The following is a 24,151-nucleotide window of genomic DNA, read 5'->3' on the forward strand; positions in this document are numbered from 1 at the left end:
AATCCACCCTTCTAAATACAGAGTATGCTCAAAACATTCAACCAGCTACCTTTAATCATATAATAAGACTTCTGGTCTAAATTTATTTTGTTAAATTTCTTTATTCTAATCAGTTGTCCTTCAAAGCTAACAGGAAAAAATACTTTTTCTAAATATGCTCAAATCAGGGAAGAATATATTCTTTAATCACAAACAGAATTAAAACTAAGAAAACTAGAACACTAAAAATTTTTGTTACATTAGTCAAACACTGTTAATACTATTCCACTACCTAAAGGATCAACTTAAACTAATTTAGCTTTGTATGTAACTTACAATCTCCCTTTTTTGGTTCTAGCCATTCAACATTTTATTGCACATTTACCCTATGTCACTGTTCTACATATGAAACAATACATCTTAGCTCCTGAGCTCAGTAAACATCCAGTCTAATAAAAGTGAATAAAAGAAAAAGGTAATTAAGATTAAGTCTGACAGTCCTCATAATATTTACTAGTTACTGAAGCGTTTTCATTTATCTCTAAAAATTCTTTGCTGCTTTTCCCACCAGGAGGCGGAACTTAACTCTCCCCTTAAGCAGTAACTTACTTCTAGGGACAAATAGTAACTATTCGGTGGAGAAACCTGGCCGTCACCCCCTAAACTGAGTGGCCAAGGTTAGTCTCACCAGTACTAAGACATGCTGAGATGATGGCCTTCCCAGTATGATGTGATTAGAAAGGCATTTCTCCTGTATCCTTCCCCAAATTCCATAACGTCAATCGAACCATGAGAAAGCAACACACAAACCAAACCAACAGACAGTGGAGAACAGACCTGGCAGTGCTTCCCAAAATGCCAGTCAGGAGAAACAAGGAAAGGCAGACTGCAGGGGACTAAAGAAACGTGACAACTAAATGCAACAGGCATCCCGACCTGACCTCTGAACACAGAAAGAATGTAAGCAGGAAAACTAGAGAAATACAGATGAAATCTGTAGTTTACCTAATGGTGGTGTGCCAATTCTTAGTTTTGACAAAGGCACCGTGGTTATAAAAGATATTAATAATAAGGGAACCTAGGTGGAGGTTATACAAGGACTCTTTGCAATTTCTATAAATCTAAAATTATTTCAAATTAAGAGAACAGAATAATCCACTATCCAGGAACAAGGCAGATTTCGGTTTGGGCAGAAAACAAGTGGTTTAGTACAGCTGGCATAAAGCGGGGGAGAGGCGGGAATTGAGGGTAATGTTGCAAGAGAGAAAAGCAGGAACCACGTATCCTCAAGATTTAGCTCAAATTCCACTAGTTCCAAACTAGTGCATAAGTGGCTTCCTCTTCTGAAATCACTTCCTATACAGTCAACTGTACATAACCAAGTACCACCTGGGAACAGTACAGAACTTAAGTTCATAAAGTAGCCATGGGGATTATATTTAATGCATGCCAAGTGCTCAACACAATAGTGAAAGTGAAGTCGCTCCGTTGTGTCCAACTCTTTGCAACCTCATGGACTGCAGCCTACCAGGCTCCTCCGTCGATGGGATTCTCCAGGCAAGAATACCGGACTGGGTTGCCATTTCAGTGCTCAATAAATGTTAACCATTACGACTGAGGCTGTAATGTTATCATCACCAATACAATAATAATGACGACAATGACGATGATAATGACAATATTCAAAGATTACTGCCTCCTCATGGCTAGTTTTCAAGACTTCTACTTTTTAGTGATCTTTCCCAGTTAAAAAGAGAAAAATGAAAACTTCTTGCTATGTTCTTACTAATAGCTAGGAAAAATACCTATTTTACTAATAATAGCAAAATTTTTATGTACACTTGCTTTTTTCCCCACACAAAGAGCCATAATAAGGTTAGTCAACAGATATGAAGAGATACTTGGAGTCAACAATCAAATAGAAGTTAAAGAATTGCAAAACGGGGAAATCAAAGGGATGTCCCTGAAATTTCAAAATAATCAAGCTTCCAAATCTCCCATGTTTCACATATGATCAACTGCAGATTGATAGCATTCAAGGAAGGGAAAACAAAACTTCCAGAAAGTTCCAAAATAAGAATATAAAAGATAGGAACACGAGCATCTGTGGATTCTGGTCTTCACTGACTGCAGGGGCCCTAGCAGCAATCCCCCTTGGGTACCAAGGGACAGCCGTACATCCTTTCTTATTTTCTTAACTGGGAAGTTAAATATCTGAAATGTTTCAAACATCCCAAAGGAAAAAACAAGCTATTTGGTTTTCAATTATTTCAAGCATTTTTTCTTCATCTCTTAATTTCACCAACTGTATGTCCATGTGATGCTCTCACAGTGGTAGTATACGCTATGCTGGCAGTCAAAGTTGTGTTGACACCAAATGTGAAAGTTTGAAGAGGTTCTTTGTACATAAGATATTTTGCAGTGTATACAAACTATTGCCAATAATACTGTGTAGGACCACACATGGGAAAATGTTAATTCCTGCATCAAATATTCCTGATATTGAAGTTCTGGTGAGCTATAATGAATGTTCTCCAACATCCAGTTCATATTCTGTAAGAGATGAACCTGAATCAGCCAGAATAAATTTAGATACTCAATAGTATGTCTGAGATGGCACAGTGTAAAAGTAAAAAAAAAAAAAAAAATTAATCTAACTTATGTGAAAAGTTACAGCACATTAATATACAACTCTGCCCATGTTGTTTAGATATTAAACTATTAGAAGTAAACAGTAAAGTTGCAAAGTTATCTGAGTTGTTTCTTCCAAGAGAGAAACTCTTTTTCAACTGAAATATCAATGTTCTAATGTTTCTGTAAATTATAGAGATTTCCAAGATAGAGTGATAATTCAAAAAGGATACTAGACACCACCTTATCCAAGTGACCAAAGTTAACATCACCAGTGATGTCATGTGGATTACACTCTACCATCCAATAGGACGTAGTAAAAAGAGCACTCACCATTGTGGGTTTTCTCCTCAAAACTCTAATCATGAAAAAATATCTGACAGACCTAAACTGAGGGACATTTTACAAAACACTTAATTGGTACTCCTCAAAACTACCAAGATGAAGGAAAACAAGGGAAGACCGAGGAATGGCAATAGACCAGAGAGGACTATGGGAGACACGGCGACTAAAAGTAACGTGGAATCCTGGACTGCATCCCAGAAAAGCAAAGGACACTAATGGAAAAACTGGTGAAATCTGGATAAGGTCTGGAGTTTAGTTAACAGTAACGTACCAATGTTGGTTTCTTAGACTTATGTACCACAGGAATGTTAAGATGATAACATTAGAGGAAGCTTGGCTGAGGACTACAGAAACCTCTCTAAACTATCTCTGCAAGTTTTCAGTACACCCAACATTATTTCAAAATAAAAAATGTAATAAAAAAATAAAAACTCCAGAAAAACTTGTTTATAAAAGTTATCTAGGAACAAAATTATGGCTGCCAGGGGTGTGGGGGCTGGGGGGGAAGGGACAGTTAAGGAATTGTGGATGGGCATGTAAACAATGCTATATTTAAATGGATAACCAACAAGGACCTCCTGTATAGCATATGGAACTCTGCTCAATGTTATGTGGCAGCCTGGACAGGAGGGGAGTCTGACGGAGAACAGATACATGCATGTATGGCTGAGCCCCTTCCCTGTTCACCTGTAACTATCACAACATTTGTTAATTGGTTATACTCCTATACAGAACAAAAAGTTAAAAAAAAAAAAAGTTATCCAGTAGCCACAGATAAACCTTCTTGAAATGAACATTATCACTAATGCATTCAATCACCAAGCTAAGTTTCATAAATATTTCAAATACACCACCAAGAAGAAAAATCTGAGATTGAGTCACAGTATTATAAAGAACACGACAGTCATTAACTCAATTACATTAACTTAAGACTCTTCAGTTCAGTAACTTCTTGCTACTTACTAAACAAAACCCAAATTCCTATAAGGCTCTAAATGACAGAGCCCCTTGTTTCTCACTCAGCAGGATTTATTCAGATAGCCAAGCTTTCCGAGAGTTGCTAGACAAACGGCAAGCTCATTCCCACCTCAGAGATGGCCTTTGCACTTGGTTTTCTTCTACTCCTGGCTCTCGAACAGCTGAATGCACCTCAGTACCAGGGACTCGGAAGGGACCCATTTAAGGTGGGGTACCACCTGCTACAGTATCTGTTTATTTCTTCCACACTACTTAACACAATTTATAATTATTTCACCTGGTTAACTATCTTATGTTTCTCTCCTCTAGGTGTTCACTAGATTGTCTCTAAATATCTGGCAAAGTTCCTGAAATAGCTGGACTCAGTAAATATCTTTTGAATGAATGGATGAATCTACCAACTTGTAAAAACTATTCTCAAGACAGGACATGACTGTCTAAAGAATTCCATCCCATGAATGGACAGTTCTGTCAGAAGAGTGAAGTAAATCTTCTTTACTCTTTATTTCTATTTTTAGTACATCTCAGTTCTGTCCTTTGGAGCTTTAATCCTCTCTTCTTAAGACAGCCCTAAAAATATCAATCCATAGCTATATCACACTGACTCTTCCAAACAACACATGTACTTTTCAAAATGCCCCCCAAAGCTCCCTGAATTGAAAAATATTTAATATTTTAGTAAAGCTTGTATTGTGCCCTGGTGGTTATCAATAGCTCACATTTACCTTACCCACCTGCTCTGTCATACACACCAGTATCTCAGAACAGATGCTTTTCACAAATTATGCGAGAGGAAAAGGGATGACAAACAGGATTTAATTCTTCTGGAATATGTCAGATACTAAAGCTATTTGATACATGAGGTCAAGCCCTCAAAATGTGTGTATAAACCTGAACTCAACCTTTTGCCATTTCTTCCAACTCTTTAGTATCACCTTTTCACTCTTATTGCTACTGCCCACATTTCATTCAAACCCCCATTATCCATTTTGTTTTTCCTGCTTCTAGACCAAGTCAGACAGATAAATTTTATACCCTCATACCTCTGCTGGGGCACCTAGAATGAATGACACACAACTGCTTCAAGTTTAAGCCTCTTGTTTTCAAGCATTCTGTCTTCCATAATCTGACTCTATTATTATTTCAGACCATTCCCCCAAACTAAGTGACAGGCCTCATTTTTCTCTGCTTGTATCACCTGCTTGTTCCTAAATCTATGCCTCTGCATTTTATATGAGTTCACCTTTCCTCAATCAATGGGTTACAAACCTCTAAAACTTAAAAGCACTACCTACTTTCTAAAATAAGAATGTTACAAAGCTCTTGCTCAGCAATTTTTCCAATGATCAAATATTTTCCTATTTTTAATAGTTTTTCCTTTGTCTTATCATGGAAAACAAAAAGGCTGTTGATTGACTAACACTTCCATATGCTTCTTTCAATACCAAGGGCAAATCAGGTATATTAAAAGAAGACCATTATAGTCTTAAGTGCCTTTAACCACTTAAGGCTTAAAAGTTATACTGAGACATGGAAACTTCAAGCCAAACTAACAACAGTTGTAAGAGTACTCAAAACTCAAGACAGTGAAAATTAATAAGCACATCAATAAATGTACAAAGCATTTTACATGTAAATTTTCAAAACAGCACTTTTAATATGCTAGGGACAATAACATCTTAAATTATTAAATCTTCCCTGTCCTCTCTTTACTAATCAAAATGAATATTTATGTCCCTAGGCCAAAACATTGTCCCTAGGCCAAAACATTTGCTCAAGTATCATACTTAACAAAGATACTATTAGGTACTTGTGAAAGACTATTTCTAAAATTAGTAGAAGGAATATCTATTGATTTTAATGACTAAAAATTTCATTCATCTATATCAACAGGCTAACTAAAGTTTAGCATTTCAAGTTCAAAGACAAAAAGCAAGACAATTTATCAAATTCTGTGATTAGTATAATTTATTCATTATGGGTGAAGTAGTTAAAAAATCTTTCCATAAATTCTCAAAGATGCTCATCAAAACCACTTAAAACCAGCTGAAGGGAAACCAATAGCAGCACCACATTCTCAAAACATGAATATATATTTTAAGTGCATGTATTTATATCAAACAATAATTAATTGAATTATGCCAAATAGCATTATAGTGCCCCACTACTATATGATCAACAAAAGTGTAATTACGATCCAAGTAAAAATCTAAAGAGAAGCAAAGTCAGATGAACTCGATACTCAACTGCTGTACTTTCAAGCTTTTAATTTTGTTTAAAAGCTTTTCTCGTTCTAAGGATTGCTGAGCTGTTGAACTTGCACCTCCCCAGAATTTCAGCTTGGCCAGGGCCTTTCTTTTCAAAAATCTCTCTGCAGTGAAAGAAATTATGGTCTAAATCACAAAGATGACAAGAAACCTTAGCAATTTAAATAGACAAGCCTTGAAATAATATTGTGATCAAAGTATCAAGCAGCCTAATAAAACCCAGGTGGCTCAAGCTTATCATATATGGTACTCATTACCACAATTGCACTATTTAATCTACTTCCTGGTGTCAACAAAAACTTTCTGTTATTAATTCCCTCCAGTTATGGATCTGCTTAAGTTACTGCAGTTTTCTGATAAGACAGCTCTTTGTCCAAAAAAAATTTTTAAAAGAGGGAGCGAGTCTCATTTTAAATGTTTCAGAACTAGAGCCATGGCTGGTAAAAACCACAGAAACCACAGTGGCTTTGTATTATTAGTCATCTATATAAGGTTATGTTAATTCCTAAGGAGGTACCAGATGACTCATGATTAACACAGTTTTATAAGGGCTCCTATGTTTACATCAAAAAGATAACCATATGCATACACAAAGAAGGGCTTTACAAGTTATAAGCCTCAGATTCAAACAAGAGGTTTACCTACTGACAAAGCTATATAGGTTAGATTCTGCCAGTCAATTCCTTTTACCCATATACAACTTCTCCATCATTCACATGGTTACAACTTATAAGATTTTGAAGCAATTTTCTCATTTATAGGTCTTACTGACCTTTTAAAAAAGTATTTAAATGTTTCTCAGGAAACATGTTTTATAGTATAATTTCTTTCCAAAAAGATTCCATTTAGGCAAAGTAAAAATGCCAGCATTATTACATCTACCTCAACAATGGTGTCAAACCCTAAAGCAGCATAAAGATTCTATCCCCACCCCCCAAAAAAAAAAATTTGAGAAAAATATAACAGGGTGACAAGATCATGGTTACTATCTTTGGATTTTCTACTTGGTCTCAAGCATAGGTACCACAATATCCACAAGGTGAAGCTGAGAGCTGAATGCATTTCAAGCCTCCAGTTTACAGACAGCTGGCTGAACTGGGTACAAAGAAAAACCACTCACCGCTCAGTGTGTCATGAGTGGCACCCAGTGTTCACACAGATTCCTTACAACTAACACATCTATTTCCTTTCCACACTCTCTTCTCTTTCACTCTGCTTGCGCAGATGGCAGGCACAGCAGACTGGAAGCACTGCACAGCACACCACTTAAGCATACTGTGTACTCAGTAAAGAAGGAAATTCACATGACAGGCTTTATCAGTATTGTCTGTTTAAGTCATCTGCAAAGCAATGTATTCTAGAAAGTCTTCCTGTGTCATCAGTCCCAGACTGATCTCCAGAGTTAAATTAAACCATCTATTCAACCTATTGTTTGTAACCTCTTTCGACAGCATTTAATAAGAACGTATTTTTCCTCCCTTAACTTAACCAGATCAATTTATACTTTCAATTAGGTCCTTTTAGCATTGAAATGGGCTTAAGAGTGCCTGAGCTGACTGTATATATTCAACTATCACTAATTTTCTTTTGACCTGAAGGTTAGAATTGCCCTTCATTTTGACTTAATACCTCATATACCGGCACAGACTTAAGAAACTTTGTGAATCTAGTGTTAAATTCAACAATCCAGCTGTGCTGATGGCAATGATAACACCAAAAAGTCGCCTTTAAGTAAATACATCATGCCTACATGTCACAACTACATGTATCTATAGCCCTCACTCACATCGATTTCAACAAAACACTGGGAATATGGAAAACCCTCCTAAACTGTGGTGAATTAATAGATGAGCAGAGTGGAATTTCTAGTTCCGGATTAGCCACTTAGTTTAAACTTGGGCCTCTCTAGGCTTCAGCTTCCCATGTGTACAAAAACAATTACAAAAGTTCCTCTTGTGATCCACTCTGCAAATGCGAAAGCTGAGACTTAGAGACTCACGATTACAATTAGTAATAAACCAGAACCTTACCAGAACTCCATCTAAATTTATGTCTTTCAGAACGTTTACAAGATCTGTATATAAATGATTCAAAAATTTTTCTCAACCAAGAGCTATAACGGTAAATGTGTACACACCATTTCCACACATGTGTAACTGGCTGCAACTTATTTTTTATCAAGCTGCCTGTAGGATGAGGAGACAAGAAACAAAGAAATATAAATCTGGATTCTAGCAACACATCAGTCTCACGGTTAATCATGTCAAACATCTGAAGGAGCCGGGAAGTAACCCAGACATGCTTACGGTGATTTTAACATTTCACAGTATGTCTAATACCATCCCATTCCTCATTCATTTACCAGAAAAAATGGCTAGTACCCATAAAGGTGTTACGTCACCACTCTTCATATAACGCTTCACTCTCTTCTGATAATGAATCTTTGCAATGTTTCTCTGTGTTTCAAAGTAGGAACGGTGGTAAGAGTGGTATGAGGAGGGAAAGAAGAAATTTCTAAATTAAGGAGAAATAATTCACCTTAGCAAGAGTCTTGCTCACAGACTTTTAAAACTGAGTATATTTGTTTACAGATTAAATTATTGACAGAGGAAGTTTTACCTAAAGATTTGGGAACCCCACCCAAGTGATATCAAAAAATAAATATAAATATTTCTAAGACAAAAATGAAAAACATGGTAATTTACAAATCTTGAGGAACCATGTTATTTTACAAAATAATGGAATTATCCTGAATCGAAAATCCACAGATGTGTAGATTTACAGACACATATTTATAATCCTAAATCATTCAACCACACAAAAACTTTCCAGAGACTTCCACCTGAATAGCAACATAATCTTCACTTGGTATACTAACAATCTGATTTCACTAACATAATGTGCTAACAAATCTCCCCACGCTTCAAGTCACAAACATTGCTCAGAACAGCTAGGTTCTTGAAATAATGAACACCTCAGAAAACATCCTTAGCAGGTATAGACACGAAATGGCCACTGGAAATGCCTGGCACATAGTTCCCCCTGAAATACTGACTTGATGAGTGAATAACACAGGGATAAAGAAAGAAAAGAAAAGGAGAAGGTAAAGTGAGAACAGAGCTACCTGGAAGCTACAGTCACTTGAGGACAAATGCTATTTGTGGAGGGACTGCTGCAGCCGCCTTTACTGCTTGCTGGGGTCATTAACATGTGCCCCAAGTCCAAAGCCCCCATGAGGACTCTGCTGCGGGACTCTTACAACCACTACTGCTGCTTGTGGGACTAGTAAGTAGCCTGCCACCCACTCAAGGTCCTTACCCATCCAATTCTACAAAACAGAAACAAGACAGATATATTTCTGCAAAGACCACTGAAATAGCTGTAATCCTCTCACCATTCAAGGAGGAAAGAAAGATTGTATATTAAAAAGTCTGTAGGTTAAATATTAGAGAAAACAAAGGGTGAATGTGTAGAGGGTGAAAAGAGGGGCGATGCAGGGTTGCATTATAAACTCATGCCATTATATTGTTACTTAAGTCAAAATAAATATCGCCTTTGTTTTCAGAAATATTAGAAAGCATCTAAAATGTACTGAGTAAAAATTACTGATTAAAAAAAAAGCCAGCAAATAATCCTCATGTTGAAACGGGATAAAGGTATGAAAAGATCAGTCTAAAACTGATAATAGGTAAGTCTTGGAGAGTAATCTCAAACAGATAAAAGTTTCAAGAGCTACGAAAATTTCACCTAGAGAGACGAATACAAAACAAACAGAACACTTCACTCTTAATATAAAGGGCAGTCTGCAAAACACAATTATTAGCACCAAAACATCAAACCTAACTATAATTAATCTATCAATCTATAAAACTTTCAGGTCAGATAATGTATTGAATTGGGGGGGAGGGGTGAAGCCAGGTTAACACCTCCTGGGTAAGATAGAAAGCTAGCTTTAACTATGATGATTAGGACAATTTTTAGTAAAACAGAAATAGCAAGGATCTTTGGTTACACACTAACTGTGACTTTTTGACATTTTAATTAGTGCCCAAACAGTTCATTTTTAATGGTTATTATCTTAAAGTTCAGTAATAAATTCAAATATCTATACCTAATGTCACTGTGGTCCAAAAGTAAGGCTATTTTTATTTAATTAAAATTTAAACCACTGGGAATAGTAATTTAAGGATTACATTTTTAGACTTGGGAAACAGGAATTTTAAATACTATTTAAGTATTGTATCCACCTGTAATTTTCAAATCTTAAAGTATTACTTTAAGTCTGCACAAAATTTGAACAGGTTTTACTTGGCTTCTTTCCAAACCATAGCACTTACGCTTCAGGGACCAAGGGAGGGTACAGTGTAAAGCGCTTTAATTTCTTAAAGCAGAAAAATCTTTTACCTTGACCACACTTTCAATAGTATATCCTTCCATGCACAGGAGTCTCTCAATTCACTTAAAAAGCGAGGGGAAAATCCTAAATTTTAAAACATGAAGTAAACACAAAAAGTATTTTTCAAGCTTTTAAAAAGGAGTAGACTTTGCTCCTACTCTTGTATTTTAAAATCTTCAGACACCCAAACTGGAAGAACAAAAAAGGCATACAAATATCAGGATTGAGGCTTTATATCTGGATTTTACTTCTCTTATTCTAATCACCTTAATAAGCCAAAAAACTAAACATATAAAATATGGTTAAGGTTATTAAGTTCGTTTCAAATCACAAACCATAGCTTTATGAGTGATCAAAATAATTTAAGTAAGCAATAATCTAAAGTTCATTACCCTGAATATTCAGCAATAAATCACTCAGTGTGAAGGATTTAACATTTTCAAAACACTACCGTGAATAACCACCAAGGATCAGTACCCTGGAGAACTGCAGCGTAAGTCAGAGTGCAGATTCTCTCTAGTTATCTGACCATACAGTATTTCACTGAAAAAGAAACATATATGAAATAGTTTATCAAATATTTAAGATTTATTAAGCATTCTATTTAAATACCTATTAAATATTTTAAATAGAGCTAAATGAAGCAAGGGTCCTGAGTTTCTATAAACAAAGCACTCAATTACCATCGGGCATCGTTTTATGTATCAAAAGAACCCAGATGTCAAAGACAACTTCACTACCTGATAGAAAATCAGCAACAAAATTTGAAAAATACTATCAAGGGACATAGTCAGCTCTGAATAATAAAGATGCCAAATTGAATATATATTAAATAGTTTGTTCTTTGTTTCTAGAGATGCTTGTGTTATGGATGAGGGCCCAAAAATGCGAATAATTTAAACAGACTCACAAGACATAACTTTCTTAAAAATTACTTAAAATGCAACTGATAATCAACTTTACCTCCCCTGTAGCTGTAAAGTCATCGCCCAAAAGGAATGAGTAGCTCCTATCTGAGCGTTGCCATCATTTTTTCCTCACTCTAAACTTACATCAATTCTATTTCACAATTCTTTACACACTTATCTCTCCCACCTAAAATCTTTCAAAGCAGTAACTAGATTTTGTATCTGTATCTTTTTCACCACCCACTCAATGTAATTTGCTGGATAAAAGCTGAAAAGAAATTTTTTCCTAAGATATCGGAAACATTTTTATCATACCTCCTCCACTTAATAATTTGACGGCACAAAGTAAACTTGCTCCTACTTCTCCAATAAGTTTCAAAACACACTCCAATACGGTCTACATAAACTTTCAATATTTCTACCAAGAAAAGTTCTTTGGGAGAAAAAATAAAGCAAGAAAAGAAATGGTTTTTTTTAAAAAAACTGAATTTGTCTAACAGATCACAGTGATCGCTGACTGTTCATACAGATAGAAGATAATACAAAATAATAACTAAACATCATGTCTTTTCACAGAATGTCCCCATCGGCCTGAGAAAGTATGAAAAGCTTTCTCTATTCTGACTCGGTGCTTCCCTGAACTCAGAGGCAACACACAGCTGAAGCAGTAACCACCGGCCAGGTTTAAAGCCATTTTGCCCTCACCGTGTGGGCTGCAAGCAAAGGAGAAGGTGAGACTTCAGGAAGCAAGCAATTAAGCAGAGACTTTCTCCAATGTAAACTGTGGCTTAGCAAGGCAGAAAGTAAGGAAAATAATGTAACCATACAAACCCACTCTCTCTGAATCCAGTGATACCAAAATAACACCTATGCCATGAAAAATCACTGTGATTACATTTCATTTTAATTACATTTTGGCCAATCTATACTTTAGTCTTTAAAAAGTCTGTTGAAGGCTACACTGCTACCTTTCTTTTGGAAGCTTGATGATAAAGTGATAGCGTACGGCACAGTGTTAAGTAGTGTTTCTTGCTCTAACACTAACCTTAAGTAATAAAAAAGAAAATAATTTTCAAGTACCTGAAAATAAACAGAAAGGTTAAGAGCTATGGGTGTGTGCGTACTGCTTCACTGTGTGAAATTACTTCAGTAATTACAGTCAATACAGTCTCAGTTAGGCATCATCTCATTCCCGACTCCATTTTGGTAGCACAGTAGTCTTCATGCTTCATTTCTCTAAGAAACTTATTTGAAGGCCAAGGATCATCCTTTGTGACTGACTTAATAGGAGCAAAATTTTCAAAATTGTCTATTCTAAATAGGAAAATTATGGATTTGGCTCTGATTCAGAATAAAGTAAGCTTCTTATATCACCTGCAATATTATATTGATTTAGTTGACTGAAAAACAAGACAGTGAGTTATTGGATCTGTGTTTAATTTACTGCACTTTATAACCGTATTTAAGGAATTTGATTGTATAAAAAGTATCTGAATCTTATCAGATGAAAATATTTTTCCCTTTTAGCAAGCCTCGGGTTGCGTGTCTGAGAAAACAAATTAGTCTCTAGTTCTCCTAAGCTTGATAATAGTGCCCCCTAATGGGAATTTTAATATGAGTTTTTCTACTTAATTTTTAAAAAATCATATATTCTCTAATAGGAGCACATTATCTCTCTAGAAAGTAAATTCTGTAACATGAAAGTGTATCAAGATTTAAACCACTCAAATGAGTTATCACATATGCCAAAAAAAAAAAAAGTGAAACTTCACGCCAACAGTTTCTTATTTTCTGAATCACCTTATTGTAACATAAATCCACTGTAGCACTACTCAAAATGTTAACCTCGTAAGGAAATTCTCCTTCAGCTATGTTCCGAGTATTCAGTAAGTGAGCAACTAATACGTGCTTGATCAACCAGTCAGATAAAAACTGGTTCAGAAGTGAGTTATCCAGAGTCACACAGATCCTAACTATAGAGCTGAGATTTCCACCTGAGTTTTCTGGCCTCATACCACTCTCTTTCCACAATACCTGGTCACAAACCTACAACCATAATCGAAAGCCTTCCTTTCCTACTATCTACAAATGCGTGTCGTGAGCTCAGTCAACTCAGTTGTGCCTGACTCTTTGCAACCCCACGGACTGTAACCCGCCAGCCTCCTCTGTCCAGGGGATTTTTTAGGCAAGAACACTGAAGTGGGTTCCCACCTCCTGCTCCAGGGGATCTTCCCTATGCAGGGATCAGAACAGCGTTTCCTGCATCTCCTGCACTGCATGCAAATTCTTCACCATTGAGCCATCAGGGAAGTCCATTATCTACAAACAGTTCTCCCAAACATCAGTAATTCAATGTGTGGGGTTTTTTAAAAAAAAAAAAAAAAAGGAAAAATGCAGTAAAATTAAAGCAAAAACTACCATTCTGATATTTTCAGGTGCACCAGTGAAACAAACACTTGATAATACCAGCATTTTCATTATTGTGCCCACGAACAGTCTAGACTGAGAGTCAGAGTCAAGGGCAAAATCTAAAAGAAATAAACAAAAAGCCATCAATTCATGATAAAAAGAACTATCTAACTTCATGAGTGGGAAAAGAATAAGAAAAAGATATATATAAAAAAGAAATGGTCCGTTTTTCTTAAAGAACCAGACAGTAAAAAAAACAATTTCAGGCCAGGTACCCATATGATCTCTGGCACAACTACTCAACTAAGCCACTGTAGCAGGAACACAGCCACAGAAAATACACAAGTGAATGGCATGACAGTGTTCCAAAGAAACATTACAACCCGGATGGGAGGGGAGTTTGGGGGAGAATGGATACATGTATATGCATGGCTGAGTCCATTTACTGTCCCCTTGAAACTATTACAACATTGTTAATCAGCTATAGTCCAGTACAAAATAAAAAGTTCAAAAAAATTTTTCATATGCAAAAGCAGGCCCACAGATCACAGAATCTCTAGTTTACACTGGGCACAATAACAAACCGAAACAAACAAACAAACAAACACAACGCAATACGTAATCACTAAAATTATTAAATGTTTGGTGAGTGTTTTACGTCCTTAGGGTGAAAGTCAGAGCAAAAGATCCTTCCCTGAACAAATATTAGTTTTAGCAAGCATAAAACAACAGAAAAGCAGTAAGCAAAACAACAGGCCTTTAGCATGATTTAAAATAATAAACATGCAGAACTATAACAAAAAATTCACTTTTATCAAGTTTGATAAAAATCTAATGGTGACTGCATACTAATATCCATTAAGATAAATAAACAGATTAAATGAAAGAATCTAAAACTCAAGAAGAAATACTGGGTACTGTCTTAGATTTTTCACATATACAAGAAAAATGGCAAGTCCTACTAGTTTCCAAATTAGCTTTCCTCATCTGGAAAATGGAATGAATAAAACCTTCAACTATGCACAGTAAATGATTATAGAAAATGCACATTTAATACACAGCAAACAATGTCCTGTAATATTTTTATTATTTAATGCTAAATTGAAGTCTGTTGTTACCTCAGTGTTATTTTCAAATGAGCTTCTTAAAGCATATGTTAATGAAAGGCACACAGGCCAATTATCTCAAGTTCATAAGAGAAGTTAAGCATCCAATGATCAAGATCTTTGGTTGGTTCATCTACCATAATTGCACTAAACATTATTCCTTCTCATATTTCAAAAAGAATTTTAGGACTTCCCTAGTGGTCCAGGGGTTAAGAATTTGCCTGCCAATGCAGGGAACACAGGTACGATCCCTGGTCTGGTACCATTCCACATGCCGCGGGGTCACAGCCACTGAGCCTGTGCTCTGGAACCCATGCTCTGCAACAAGAGAAGCCACCACAATAAGTAGCCTGCGCACTGCAACCACAGACTCCCCCGCTCTGTGTAACTAGAGAAAGCTCACACACAGCAATGAAGAGCCAGTGCAGCCAAAAAGAATTCATTAACAAATAAACTGAGGATTTTATAAAACAAAATTAACTACTTGAGAAAACCACGAGACAATGTAAACTCTTCAGGAATGGATTCTGCTCCCAACTATGCCACTAACAGGGAAACTGAATAAGTCACTTCAAATGAACCTCTTAGGCTCACTTATAAATCAAAGAAAGTATGCTGGCAAGTCATGGTCTTCCAAATCTAAAATAGTTATTACTGAATTATAATTGTGAATCTCCAGGTAGGGTGGTGAATATGGGAATCAGTTCAGTTCAGTTCATGAATCGCAGCACGCCAGGCCTCCCTGTCCATCATCTCCCGGAGTTCACTCAAACTCATGTGCATCAAGTCGGTGACGCCATCCAGCCATCTCATCCTCTGTCATCCCCTTCTCCTCCTGCCCCAAATCCCTCCCAGCATCAGAGTCTTTTCCAGTGAGTCAACTCTTCGCATGAGGTGGCCAAAGTAACTGGAGTTTCAGCCTCAGCATCCGTCCTTCCAATGAACACCCAGGACTGATCTCCTTTAGGATGGACGGGTTGGATCTCCTTGCAGTCCAAGGGACTCTCAAGAGTCTTCTCCAACACCACAGTTCAAAAGCATCAATTCTTCAGCGCTCAGCTTTCTTCACAGTCCAATTCTCACATCCATAATGACCACTGGAAAAACCATAGCCTTGACTAGATGGACCTTTGTTAGCAAAATAATATCTCTGTTTTTGAATATGCTATCTAGGTTGGTCATAACTTTCCTTCCAAGGAGTAAGCGTCTTTTAATTTCATGGCTGCAATCACCATCTGCAGTGATTTTGGAGCCCAAAAAATAAAGTCTGACACTGTGATGGGACCAGATGCCATGATCTTAGTTTTCTGAATGTTGAGCTTTAAGCCAACTTTTTCATTCTCCTCTTTCACTTTCATCAAGAGGCTTTTTAGTTCCTGAAATCTATTAATAAAGGATTAAAAATTATCTCTCAAAACTAAAGAAGCCTAATTTTGTATCAGTTCAGTTCAGTTCAGTCGCTCAGTCGTGTCCGACTCTTTGGGAATAGAGATATCCACATACTGCCAGAATAGACTGAAGTGAAATCCCAACCATAAACTTGTGTTTTACACACATTTAATAGGCATGTTATAGCCGTTCAAATGAAACAGGGAGATTCTGGCTGGCTTAAGATAAAAAATTTCAAAACTTTAATAAGTTTTTTAAAAATTCAAATACTTGAGTGCCTAGAATAAAACAGCCTTGGTTAGTTTCTAAAAGTACTACTTCAATTAAAAAAAGATGTGCAGATCAAACTACAATATCAAGGTATCAACCTCAGTAAGAATATACTTTGTGTTACTATACGTTCAAGGTACTATGAGGACATGAAGTCAAATGAGATAACATTTTACCAAAGTTAAAAGTGATCAATAAAATGAATGAAAGGAATTTAAAAAACAATCACATTTACAATAGCATCAAAAAGAATAACATACTTAGGAACAAACTTAACCAATGCAGCAAAACACTTATATGCTGGAAATTACAAAACACTGCTGAAAGACAAAACAAAAGGAAAAGACATCCATCTCGTATTCCTGAACTGGAAGACTGAATACCGTTACACTGTCCATAACACCCAATGTGATCTACAGATTCAATGCAATCCCTAGCAAAATACCAATGACATTTCTTTCTTTTTTTTTTTCTTGCAGAAATAGGAAAAAAATCTATCTAAATTCTTATGGAATATCAAAGGACCCTAAATAGCCAAAATAATGTTGAGAAAGAAAACCAAAGTTGGAGACCTCACACTTCTTGATTCCAAAACATATTATAAAAGCAACAATAATCAAAAGAGTACAGCACCAGCATGTAATTCCTAGAAGAAAATATATGGAAGAAACTTCGTAATACTGGAACCTTCATAATACTGGTCTTGGCAATGATTTCTTGGGGAAACAAAACAAAACAAAAACAAAAATAGACAAGCTGGATTGTATTAAAGCTTCTGTGCAACAAAAGAAGCACCAAAAGTGTGAAAGATAATACCTGCAAACTATATATACAAAAAGGAGTAAATATGCAGAATATATAAAGAACTCCTTCAACAAAGCCCTAAGAAATTAGCAAAAGACTTGAAAAGACATTTCACCTTCTAAAGAAGACATAAAAGCAGCCAATAAGCATATGAAGAGGTGCTCAATCACCAATATTAGGAAAATGTACATCAAAACCACAATGAGAGACTGCCTCACACCTGTCGGAATGGCCATCATCAACAAGACAACAAATAAGTGCTGACAAGAATGTGAGAATTCGGACAACCTGTTTCAACTAGATTTTTTAAAAAATCCTTTAGGATGCTGACCTTGGCCTTTGGTAGGATCTTACTACTGGCCTTCGCTAACAAAGCAATTACCCCTGCAACACAAAGATTCTGAAATGCTTAAGGAGTATCTTCTTTCTCAAGTAGACAACTCATCTCTTCTAAAACAGTAAGTCAAAAAACTACGGAAGGAAATGGTTGTGGGACATAGCAACGATTTCTGTCCTTCACACTGTAATTGGTAAGCTGCTTTCACAATGAGAAAGTTAACATCAGCACAGCTCCTACCCAAATTATCAGAATCACAAATCCCGAATAACTAAAGGCCAAACTAATCAAGTTTTTGATAATATAACTTCATTTCAGAGAATCTGTAGAATCTTTTTCAAGAGACGGAGAACTAGGTTACTCTGATGAACTCCCGGTAACAATTATCAAAGGTTACAGTGAACACTGGATCAATAACCATTTGTGTGAATACCCTTACCTTCATCAAAGTCAGCATCATCTTCAGTGTGCTGAGGGAAAGGAAAGCAGTTGGTAATCTCAAGTCGATCTTCTACAACAAGGCCCAAAAGCACTCCTTGAACCACCTCAGTTCCTTGTCCTTCTTCCTGGTAATGTTTGATAATCTTTAATACCACCTATAAGAAAAAAATAAAAGTTTAAATATCACTCTTATAGTTTACACTTCCTTTATTTCAAAGAAAAAATAAAACTATATTGATGAACCCATAGTTATATGACAGAACTGACCAAATTTCTTACAAACCATTTCCTTTACCCTTACATTAAAAAAAAAAACCTTACATAGTCTCAATGTACACCTGAAACTCTTGGAATCTGAAGACGTGTCAGAAATGTCCATGTGGGCTTCCCTGGTGGTTCAGTGGTGAAGAATCTGCCTGCCAATGCAGGAGATCCAGGTTCAATCCCTGATCCAGAAAGATCCCACATGCCATAGAACAACTAAGCTGAAGAGCCACAGCTACTGAAGCCTGCGTGCCCTAAAGCCTGTACCCTGCGACAAAAGGAGCCACTGCGATGAGACGCTCCCACAGCACGAGAGTAACCCCCGCTCACCGCAACCAGAGCAAAGTCCACGCAGCAACAAAGACCCAGCACAGCCAAAAATAGATTAAAAATAAGTAAATAAAATTACATTCTAAAAAATGTCCATGTAGAACACTCACAACCTTTAAGTCAAAGATGCTTAAAGGTCTGGCACCCAAGAATTCCTTCAGTTGAATCTAACATTACCACTTCAACCTGCGACTATTACAGAGAAAGTGACCCTGTTAACCTTTGTTAATAGCAATATCCTGCCACAAAAGATAAAAATATCAGTAAGACACAGAGATAAAGATCTCAATTATCTGAACATCTAAACACAGAACCCTCTGACAAACTCTCAACACCTCAAGATGGTTCCTGGACAGAGCATCTCATTAATCAGAGGAAGCAACAACAGGAACACGTATCCAAGAACTTGCTTGGTAACAGAGAACATGACAGCCCAGTCACCAACACTACCTAATTTTTCTCAACAATAAGGATATACCAAATAACCTCTAATGGAACAGCCAGCTCTTCTATTTACTCACTCCTTTAATATTCCCATTAAAATGAAGAGGTACACTGCATGACTGAACAGGCAATTACTTTAAAAGTTCACAGTAACAGTCATGATTAATAATAATTCCTACAACATGAGACTGTTAATAAATTAATGGGCTTTGAACAGTGCTTGGCACATAGTATTATTAACAGTAGTAGTCTGTATTATTCAGTACAAGGACGTGGCCCGAAGACTAAAGGGCAATATAGTCTAAAATACAATGGAAAGCTATCAGAGGGAAAAATAAGTCTAAGAACAAAATGGGAATTAGAGTTTTACTGATTAGTGTTCAATTTAAAACAAGTATATTATTGATAGAAATAAATCATCAGTAACCAGTTAATAATACAGGTTACAATTATTGAACATCATGTGCCAGGCAGTATTCTAATTATTATACCTGTATTATCAATCACGGAATCCTCATAAGTACCTCAGGAAAAAGCATTATATTATACTCATTTTACAAATAAGAAAGCTGAAGCAGAGAAAAGTTGAGTAAATGGCTAAAGGTCATACATCCAGGAAATGACAGAACCAAGATTTAAACTCCAAAGCTTATGCGCATATTTTAACAAGAAGATTATTCTCGTATCAGCAGCTTAATTATTAAAACCATGAATTAGGAACAGACATGAAGCAAAGACTCTGTGATGAATGGACTCAGAAAGACTTTACACCAGTTTAAGATCCAGACCTTCTAAGAACAGCAAGCAGTCAGCAGGGAAGAGCTTACTGCAGGACACCAACCAGACTGGCAGACCTTCAACACTGTGAAGTGGAGAACGTGCATAAGCCGCACACATTTCTGTATAAAAGACCTCTCCATTTCTTGAAAGGCACAAAAACAGGCTCGAGGGGTCATGCAGGAAGAGGAAGAATGGTTTCCAGCTCTAGCATTTATCAGCTGTGACCTTGGGAAAGCTATTTAATCTTCCCAAGTCCTAGATTTCTGACTTGCAAAATGGAACCGTTTCCCACAGCATTACTTAAGACTATTAAAAATGAGGAAAATGTACAGTTAATATTTCACACAGGATCTGCCCTGAAATAATGCTTAATAATCAATATTATTGACTTTATCGATAAAAAGAAAACAGAACTGTTTAATTCCCATTCAACTTAACTCTGCCAACAACAACCATTTTCCCAATTAAAAAATAAAAGAAACATCGGTGACTAAGAAGGAATATACAAAACTGATAAAGAGTTGTTACAAACACACCTATCAGCTTGCCCAGGTCACCTAGTTTCCTGAACTCTATTAATGAACCACAGCTGAAATCAAAGTAAATGAGAGATGCTAGAAGGTAACTGAGCTTAGTGTGTATCTTTGCACCAACTGATTCCTAACAGCTGATTCCTACATGTGGGAAATGGAGTATTGATGACTCAGCATAGTTTCACCAGAAGCCAGACCAAAATAACCTTATTTCCCTTTACAAAGAAAATAGAAGTGAGAAAAAACAATTATTATCTTTAAAAACAAATTAGCATAGACTGTCTTACTTTAAACAAAGTAAACTGTGAAGGGGCTGGGAGCAACATAACAGAACAGCATGGCAGCCTGATATGCCCGCCCCAAGAATCAGTGCAATTTATACAGTATCCACAGAAGCACAGTCCTCCAAGGAAGAGAAATTATTATCTCGCTCTTTTCTGCATCACTGACCTGCTACAGCCAGTTCTCTACAATGACCAAGAGAAAAGTTACCAGTAACAGTATTCACCTGAGTAATGGAAAAAGCAGTGGTTTAACTTCACTGGCTAAAGACAATGAACATGAATAGGTGTACCCCCTAAAGGACTAATTATAAGAGAGAAAGTTTAAAACCCTGTGATGAGAACCAGTTCAATGAATTAAAACCTCTCTACAGGCTAGGGACAATCACAAAGAGCACTGTCCAAATAGTGAGGCAGTAGAGAATGTGTCTTACTTTGAAAAGCAAAGGACGCACCACAGGTGACAGTTTCAGGAAAGAGGGTATCCATTTTAAGGATGAATTCTCTCTAGCATTTTTGGTTGACAAAACAGAAAACTTTAGGAAAGGCCTGGTGATCATTAAAATAATTTCCAACTCTAACATTTATGATCTTGCCAATTTAATAAAGTCAAATATAATAACGCATTCAGAAAACAAAAACCTTTTAACAAAACTAAGCAAACTCATTCTCCATTTTGACATTTTATAGCTTTCCTATTTCCCGCATACACACTAACATCTCAATTCTTTAGTTAAAAAAAAATGTAGTGGAATTGCATTACAAACTTCCGAGGACACTTAGATGTCAGAAGGAAATTCCTGAGCAGAAGCAACCCACTGACACATAGGCTTCTGCTATTCTATACAAATAATGAAGAACTTACTATATCTAGAAAAACATTCTGTAGATTATCGGTATTTATGAGTAAGACAGAATCCATGTACTGCTCATGGTCTATATACTCAAAATGTATTTGCTAAAGGAATTAATGGTAAATACCGGTCAATTACTTTTGTCAAGAGCACTCCACTAAGTGCCTCAAATGCAGTTACTCATTAAATCCTCACAATCACTCTATAGAGTCAGTAATATTATTTTCCCATTTTACAGAGGAGGAAACAGATAATCTGACATAGATTTACTACAGCAGGGAGGTGAGATCTGACTTCCGACACCAAGGTGTATTTAATTACTTCACAATAACTGAGTAATTTGAGGCTCCAAATAGGTTTTTTTTTAACAGAACTGAAACGGAATGTGGTGGCAACAGCTCCAGAAGTCTCCATAACAAAGTTGTAGGAACAGGGTTACTACATAGAGTAAAAAAGTTCAGAGAAGGGTTTACAGGGACAGGCGGCAAAAAGACTGAGGGAATGGTGCTGGTGGTCACATTTTTTGTGCCCTAATCACGGGAAGTCTAATAGCATGAACAACTGCCCCTAGTTGTGTAAATTCGTACATAACTAAGATAAAGAGGTGCAGCTCTGTATCTTTAGCAGCACTGTCCTCACTAAGCCACAAGATGGGAATGTTCCACCACACAAGTCCTGTTCTCCTGCTCACGGGCCTTCCATGGTCACTCCCCCGAACCACTCATATGCTTCTGTCCACAAAACAGTGCTGACAGACTCTTAATTAACCCTGCTTATTAATGTCACGCTCCCTATTCTTACTCTTGAAAACAAGATACACGGGGAATTTAATAGGTCTCCAAACAAAAGCACACTCCTCTATTATATTTTGTTTATAAGTGTCACAAATGATCCCACATGCTCAGGAGCTCTACATCATTTGTTCCTAGCTTATCAAAATGACCAGGGGAGTTTTTTTAAATAACTGAAGAGAGGTCTTTACTCTGGTGACATATTACAGCCATTAGTATTTTAAAAAATACAGATGCCTGAAACCCAATCAGAGGTAATTAACCTGGCCTGGGGTTCCTATCCTGTATTTTAGGGTTTGGGGGGATGTGGGATTTCTTCTCTTTTGGGGAGGGGGGGTGGTTTCTATTTTCATTTTTATATTCTCCAGTTGATTCTAACATCCTGCTGCTGCTGCTGCTAAGTCGCTTCAGTCATATCTGACTCTGTGCGACCCCAGAGACGGCAGCCCACCAGGCTCCTCCATCCCTGGGATTCTCCAGGCAAGAATACTGGAGTGGGTTGCCATTTCCTTCTCCAATGCATGAAAGTGAAAAGTGAATGTGAAGTCGCTCAGTCGTGTCCGACTCCTAGCGACCCCATGGACTGCAGCCTACCAGGCTCCTCCATCCATGGGATTTGCCAGGCAAGAGTACCAGGGTGGGTTGCCATTGCCTTCTCCGCCTAACATCCTACTTCATTCTAATTTTTAATGACGTAGCATGGACCAGCCTTTGTTTCTTCTCTAACACCTCAGGTGACTGCAATGAACTCAACTGATTAAACCATAAGTCTCCTTCTTTAAGACTCCTTGTGTTGCTAAAAACTGGGTACACTGAGGAATACAGATCCAAGAATGAACCTTTTATTTACAAAAGTATAAAGAGAAACTTAAGCCCTAATTGGAAGGATCTCCACAGTAAAGAAATGAGAGGAAAGATAAAGTGAGCAGTCCAACTGAGAAGCATTCAAGTGCCCTATCAGAGTTAAGATTTATTCTTTATAGCTTGACCCCCTAATTTACAACTACTTATGAATTTGTGCCGGCCAGGTTACTTTATCCTATATATCAGTGGGTAAATGAAAAGTCTTCTATAAATTATGCCCTAAGGGACAGAAACAAACTAACCAGCAGAATCTGAAATTACCAAATTCTTCTACACCTCCCTAACACTGTCATATTCTGGGTCTGCTGCTGCTGCTTAAATCGCTGCTGGGTCTAAATGCTTATAAAAAACTTCCCTGATGTGACCTACACAATCAGTATTGTTCTTGGAATAGGTGAGCAGTCTCTAGAACCATCTCCTAGCTTTCTTAAGTTTGCACCTTCTCAGGATGGGCAAATCTTAGTAAAGAATTCCAACTTGCAGGACAGTAAACGGATTTCCTGTCTGCTGAAAATAACTGAGAGGAATAAATTTTTTTTCCTTACTATCATTTATTATTCAGTGTGGGCAATCTGAAAAAGCAAAACAGACTATCTGTAATCTACAATGAACAAAATACTATTTAAGTGTCTGGCATTAAAAAAAAGAAAAAGAAAACCTAACTTTGTCCAAAGGCTAAAAGCAACAGAGGATTTAACTTCCATGACAGAAAATATTTTTTATTATAAAGTATTCGGTATTTATTATAAA

The 24,151-nt window shown here is 36.7% G+C and overlaps 1 protein-coding gene across 1 annotated transcript in view; it reads right to left on the reverse strand.

Moving 5' to 3' along the window:
• The window catches only part of EIF3H (eukaryotic translation initiation factor 3 subunit H), a 99,241-nt gene that overhangs the window by 47,696 nt on the left and 27,394 nt on the right, over positions 1-24,151 (reverse strand). The window contains exon 2 of the mRNA XM_018058369.1: positions 18,259-18,415. Within this exon, the coding sequence (XP_017913858.1) occupies positions 18,259-18,415 (157 nt within the window). The remainder of the gene's footprint in view (positions 1-18,258; positions 18,416-24,151) is intronic.

This window comes from Capra hircus, chromosome 14 (assembly GCF_001704415.2).
Source record: "Capra hircus breed San Clemente chromosome 14, ASM170441v1, whole genome shotgun sequence".
In the NCBI taxonomy this organism is placed as follows: Eukaryota; Metazoa; Chordata; class Mammalia; order Artiodactyla; family Bovidae; genus Capra; species Capra hircus.